This window comes from Gobio gobio (assembly GCF_949357685.1).
Source record: "Gobio gobio genome assembly, chromosome: 14".
Classification (NCBI taxonomy): Eukaryota; Metazoa; Chordata; class Actinopteri; order Cypriniformes; family Gobionidae; genus Gobio; species Gobio gobio.
Window position 1 is genome coordinate 10,617,047 of NC_137107.1, and position 7,123 is coordinate 10,624,169.

General features: G+C 40.5%; 1 protein-coding gene across 1 annotated transcript; it reads right to left on the minus strand.

The window, feature by feature from the left end:
* Positions 1 to 859: 859 nt before the first annotated feature.
* Positions 860 to 5,587, minus strand: drd1b (dopamine receptor D1b). Its single transcript, XM_079835810.1, has 2 exons — positions 5,391 to 5,587; positions 860 to 5,280 (listed from the first exon to the last, which is right to left on the minus strand). Exon 2 carries the CDS (start codon positions 5,074 to 5,076, stop codon positions 3,718 to 3,720), a length of 1,359 nt encoding a protein of 452 aa, XP_079691936.1. The 5' UTR covers positions 5,077 to 5,280; positions 5,391 to 5,587; the 3' UTR covers positions 860 to 3,717.
* Between the last annotated feature and the right edge of the window lie 1,536 nt (positions 5,588 to 7,123).

The following is a 7,123-nucleotide window of genomic DNA, read 5'->3' on the forward strand; positions in this document are numbered from 1 at the left end:
GATTGAGTAAGCAGAATTTACAGATTTTAATTTTGTACTTATACATTAACTTCAAATATTTGAGTAAGCTAATTCATATATTTAAATGAAAATTATTCACTTTTTTTGTAGTGGAAACTTAGCTAATTCAATAAATGCTACCTTGCTAATTGGTAACACAATGCTTTGATAGCATTAGCATAGCATAGCACTTGCTGAATGAGTACAATAATATAGAACATTTAACATACACCCTCCCAAAAAACCCCACCATAAGAGAAACTCTTATAAACTAACATAGCAAAACATTAAACACTACTAAATCTCCAACTTAACATGAAAAACATTATATAACACTTACTTTGAGCATTTACTGTCCCTTTTGAGTGCCATGACAAAGCATACTGGGAAATAGAAATCCCAGCCCAGTTTCAGTTAAATTTAAGTCTAAATGAAAAGAAACAAGTTCATACAACTCAAAACAATTAAACAATTCAGATTACTTAAAATGTGTCAGTTTTGTGAACTCAAAAGAAAGCTCTAAATCTTCATTTTCTTGAACTAATTTGTTTAATTTGAGTTGGCTCTACTCAAACCAATTTTTTTTTTGTCAAGCGTTAGGGTTTACAGTGGCATGTAATCATAATTTTAGTGTGAAAACCTTTCTTTGTTTAAGGTAATATCCTGTCTTACCAAAATTACTGAAATATGTAACTATTTTAACTTAAATAATGCAGAAGTTTTAACAGAGCAATGCTTTTATAAAACTATTAGCTTTACATTTCTGCTTTCAAATCCATCAAAAAAAAAGGTCCCAATTCATTTTTATTTAATGTGCCTCACTGTAACGCTGATTTTTTTATTTATTTCATTATTTTTTATCAAAACGAGAGATGAGTGAAACGTATGTTCTTGGGAAATGCGGTTGCCGTTGATTGAACTTGTGCTGAACCCGTAATATTCCTCCAAGGCTGAGAATGGGGATTCAAAAACATTACCAACCAATCATTTCCGTCTGGTTTCAGGGGTAGATCATGTTAACGTTAGGACAATGTTGTTCCAGGACAAACAAAACATGTTAATCCGGGACCACATCCTACTTGATGGGATCACGGAAACCGGTACAGTGCTTTAACTGCATGACAAACCCACATGAAAACATCATGTACATTTGTTTCCTTTACTCACAATTTTAAGGACTTAAAGATAAAAAAGCACTTGTGTTCACATCTCTATTTTAACATCTTACAACACAGTTTTTCCACCCCCTCCTGTTTATGTTACAATGCGCATACTCGTTGAGCATCTGAGGTCAAGATGTCAAATAAATCATTTTGCATGACCTTGGAATGAATGTCCATAAACAGAGGTACAATGCAGCTGATAAAGTTATGTTTCAAGGGGGTTGTACCGCCACTAGTCACACAGTATCGTAAGCTCTTGCCATTGTCATTTTCAGCCTCCTCCAAAAGGAAGAGAAAGCGACCTGAAATCACTGGTTTGTGTAAGTATGTAGATAGAGAAACACCTGCAAAATCAAAAGATAAACCTGCAATCTTTGGTAAGAAAGGAAACGAGAAACTTGGCCCACTGTCGTGTTATTCACTTCTAATTAAAGGACTACCCGTGGTTCCCCAGCAGTTCTGGGAATACCTTAGCATTTGCAATAAAAGAAGCACCTGGAACTTTTCAGAATGTCACAGAGGTTCATTTTAAATGCTAATCGCCTCAATGGAGAGAATAAATCTAATGTTGCTTAACCGAACGCTGCTGAAAACCGACCATCCTAAATATTCCAACATTAGCATTTGAGTTACGTGACACGCCAAGGTCGAACTTTCCGGAACTAAATAAAACATATAGCTGAATATTTTCATAGCAGCATTATGAAGAACGGGTCTTTGACAGGCGGGTGAGTAAACAGAGGCTTTTGGAAAATTCCCTGGAGCACATGTCCAATTTTAGACAAATATGTGTAGTGAAGTCCCTGTTCATCTAGTCTCTCTATCGCAAATTGCACGTACATGTGTGCTACCTAGTTTGGGGTCAAACATACAGAAGCTTTAAGAGAGAAGGAGAATATTAGAATAAGAGAGAAGGATGCTGGCAAAGTCTGCTGATCATGATGTCCTCTGCATTTTGGCACTGAGTATTTTTGAAGGCTCAGATATACGAGAGTCAGTGTGAACTAAATGATCAGCTAAAAATGGGCAACTGATCTAAAAGCTACCACCATTGATTTAGAGTAAACGTGTCGGTCTGGTTTGCATTTTTTTCCCTAATGCACTCTGAGAACAAGCTCATGCGTGTCAGTTCATGGGAAGCGCTCGCTGGATGGTGGGCCCTGGAATTAACTTAGATCAAGGGCAGTTACGTAACCAAACAAAACAGCTCAACAAATGATTAAAAGTGGGACGGCAGTTTATACGCCACAGATCCAGTCTGGTCACGTGAGCTAAAATGGTTCAAGTGTTCCAAGGCAAATCCAGAGACGTCGTACCTAAGGAAGCGACATATGTTGGCCGATCATACACCCTCCCATCTAACAGCTGACATAACAGTTCAGGGGCCGGATTCTGAAAAAATAACTATTTTCATCCTGGATATGCTTTGAAGCACTAGAAAGACCTACAGAGTGCTTCCTATGGTGTTTTCGGCAAGGTCACAGCATCTTTCCGGGTGGCTGGACAGATGCATTGCATAAGATACAGTAATTACATTTTCCCATTGTGCATTGGCGGTATTCCACACTGTCCTAGAGCAAAGTTCATCCACGCAGAGTTGGCAAAAGAAACGGTTTAAAGGCAGCCGTGGTGCCTGAAACGACTTCGATTGGACGGATTTAAAGAGGGAAAGCAGAGCTGGGACCCACATGAGACTTCTTCTGACATTTCAACACACCCTGTGATGGATACAAGTATAAATGTGAGCATAATGACGATTGAAGTGTAGGTAACGACCGGAGAGATTACTGCAGGGATCATATTTTCCCCGTGCTGTCCTGCACTGTGACATGTATAGGGCTAACGTGAGGAAGGGGGATGGCTTGGGGAAGGTCTTTGACATCTAAGCATTAAAAATTACATCCAAATATCATGGCCACTTCCACAGCTGATAAATCACATAGCAGAAACATCCACTGCCCCCAGACTTCTTCGACATCACACCAATGAACACATAGAAGACTAGGTTGAGAATGGCTACTGCTCTCAAGTCACATTATGGGGTGGTTTGCACGTACAATTTCACAACTAGCAGCGTATGGAGATGTTGACTTAGCCAACTCTGATAAATGGTGAAAAATATAAACAACACTATGTACATTTTATTGTCGACAGTAGACGCAACCGAATTTCACTACTTGTGAGCCATTTACGCAAACTCACCTACAAGATATTTGACTAGTGACCTAACTCTTGTCCTTATACTTACAACAGTAGTTTTATCACAACCGCATGGGCATGCACATGTATACACATTTCGAATTCATAACATGTATACATATGCATACATGGTTTATTCACATTACTTTCCATTGCGACAACTGACCTGTGAGAGTCAATAATAAATGCTGCGAATATTTTGCAGATAGTTTTCCAGCATAAAGTGCCTTCAATTGGAACATTCGTTTGTTTTCCGCAAGTTTCATTTAGTCCAAGAATTGTTATTAAGGTCCTCAGTGAAGCTTTTTTGGGGGGGGATTCAGTACTGTATAGAAACAAGGATTCTGTGTTAGGGTCAGATCTCACCCGATCCTAAGCAGGGTATGGTTTTATGCTGCCCGTTTTGGGTTATGGGGTTGATCTTTTCTAGCGAGACTTCTGCATCGCTATCCAAATTGCCCGACATCGAAGGTGACAGTTTCTCAAAGGTCTTTATCCCAGAGTCGTCCTCCTTCTTCTGGGTCTCCTCATCCTGGCAGAGGATACTGTGAGGGATCACATAGTTGCTGTTGTTGCCCTCTTTGGGAATGTGGCCCTTGGGCTGATACTGAGAAGTAGACGGTGGGCCACCGTTGTTGTTGATGCTCACGATCTCTATAGCGTTGCTGCCCGGGCAGAGCCGATGACAGCCCAGTAGGATGGAGAACGCCTTGCGGAAGTCAGCATTGAAGGCATAGATTATGGGGTTGAGTGAGGAATTGGCCCAACCGAACCAGACGAAGACATCAAATGTGGTGGAGCTGATGCACAAGAAGTCAGCGCTATCGTTCGGGTTGCAGAAAGGAACCATGCAGTTCAAGACGAAGAAGGGCAGCCAGCAGAACACGAAAACGCCCATGATGACCGACAATGTCTTGAGAACTTTGGTTTCACGCTTGAAGGACATCTTGAAGGAGCTTTCGGACTCCATACTGCCATTGTTACCCATGCTACTGTGGCGGTTCTTGGCGCTCTCGGCCGCTCTTTCCAGCGCAGAGATCCGGCGTATCTGCTTCTGGGCGATGCGGTAGATGCGGGTGTAAGTGACCAGCATAATGGCCACGGGTATGTAAAAACTGATCAGGGAGGAGGAGATGGCATATGTCCGATTAAGGCTGGAGTCGCAGTTGTCCGGGGGAAGCTCGCCGTAGGTGCCGTTCAGCTCCGTGTAACTGGTTGTCTGGGCTTTGTGCCAGTTTAGCTGCACTGGGATGAAGGAGATAAGGATGGACAACGTCCACGCCACACTTATCATGATGAATGCCACCTTGGGCGTCATCTTGCGCTCGTAGCGGAATGGGCTAGAAATGGCCCAGTAGCGGTCCACGCTGATGACGCACAGATTCAAGATGGAGGCGGTGGAGCACATGATGTCAAAGGCCACCCAGACATCGCAGAAGGCTCCGAATGGCCAAAAACCTACAATCTCGGTGGCCGCTTTCCATGGCATCACCAAAATGGCCACCAGCAAGTCAGAAATAGCCAGTGATATCACAAAGAAGTTGGTGACTTTGGAGCGCAGGTGGCGAAACTTCGTGACGGCGGCGCAGACCAACGTGTTGCCCAGTAAGGTGGTCAGGATGAGGAGCGAGAGAAAACAACCAGTCAGAACTCGCTTTGACGAACCACGCTGCGACACACTGCTGTCCAGGACCGTGGAGTAGTTCACATCCATGGCTTTTTCACCGAGTCGAATGAGCAGTCACCCCATAATTCCAGACCGAACCGAGAGTGCTTAGACAGGAATCGGAGCAACTAGTTGATCTGCATTGTCCGTCGCTATGCTGACTGTAGCAGTCATCTTGCAAAACAAATATCATAATTTCAATGTTCAAATCTCTTGAGGAGCTCAGAAACGGATCCATGATCTCCCACAGACCTTCCAAAATGAACGTAACATGACCAAAAGAAGAAAAAAGACATACATTTAGTCTAGTAATTACTTAATCGTGCTTATAAAAATAATTAAGACTGTTTCTGCTCTCATACCTTGTCAGTTTGTTCATCGTCCCACAGCATACTCTCCCACACAGATTAAGCAAACATAGGCAGGCGTGATGATTAGCCTTATATATGAGCTTATCGATAGTATTGATCGGATTGCCGCTGCGTTGGTCTGATTTGTCCCCACTAATGACAGCCGAAGCGCGTCCGTGTCATGTTGTTCCCAAAGCAGACTCCGTTACAGAGAGAGAGCGGATGACAGTTCGCTTGAGAAACAACAAGAGATGCGCATTTCACATCGTTTCTGTCGAACTAAATTTTTCCACTCCTTTTTTTTTTTCAAGCGCTTTGCCAAAGGGTTTCACTTAACTGGCAACAAAGTCCTCTTTGCGGTGCGTTCCTGTATACATCCAGTATTGTGTTGCGTTCAGCGCATCTCGATTAGAGCGCACTTCTCACGTTTCAGGCGTCCGATTTGTCCCCGTTCCATTTTGCGCGTGAAGACAAACATATTCCTTCTTTTGGTTTTCCTTAAAAAGTGATTTTAAAGCGTTTGCGTCGGTCCTATAAGGAAAGGCTGTTGTCGTCCCAAGCACATCATGTGGAATTACAGCTCACAGTCACTCGTCTGGACGCGCAGCATCACATGCATCAGCGGTGGCAGTGGAGCGTGCATATTCGTGCATGTCAACTTTACAACGCATTACAAAAAAAAAAAAAAGATACTGAAAAGACAAAGAAAAACAACGCTTAGTTTAAAATGTATATGCACTGTTACAAATGCATGTCTGTCTCCGGGGACTGATGCAAACAGTCTTGAGCGTCATCTGGCAGTGCAATAGTTTGCTGGAGTTTTTCAGAAGGCTTGCAGTCAACTGTGCTGAGCTCTCATAAGCGAAGCTCTGACATGTCTGAAGTTATGGCAAGCCGTTTTAACATGTATTTCTTCAAGTCTTTATTACTAGTAGCCTACTTATTATTATTTTTTATTAAATAATATACTTTTGAATTCATTTTCACAGCAACCACTTATTCCATAGTGACTATTTTGGGTAACACTTGTTACATATGTTACATGTACTTACGATAGTAATAAGAGTAAATTATGCATAATTGCATGCAACTAACCCTCAACCAAACCCAAATCCTACCCTAACCCAAATAGTAACATGTATTATTATTCAGTATTTACATATATAATTGAACTGTAACAGATTGCAATTTCTTGGGGTAACACTTTATTTTACAGTGTCCTTCTTACATATGTTACATTACCATAGTAATTATGTAATTAGTAATAGTAATTAATTTTCAAATTCAATTCACAGAAATTAAATTTGGCCAACTGAAAAATTTAGATGTGATCGGTCACTAGAAAATGTTCAATTGGAGACCTGATTTTTTTTTTTACAGTGTACTTACATAAATAATTGAACTGTAACAATGACATCTTAAAATAAATAAAAAGTAAAAAGTATAAACTCATTTTTGTCACTATAGTTATTTTTCATTGCATACTTGCAATGGGGGGGTGACACTTTATTTTACAGTGTTCTTGTTACATATGTTACATATACTTACCATAATAATAACAGTAAACTATGCATAATAACATGCAACTAACCCTCAAACCAAACCCAAATCCTTCCCTTACCCTATATTAAGTACATGTTAATATATATATATATATATATATATATATATATATATATATATATATATATATATATATATATATATATATATATATATATATATATATATATATATATATTCTG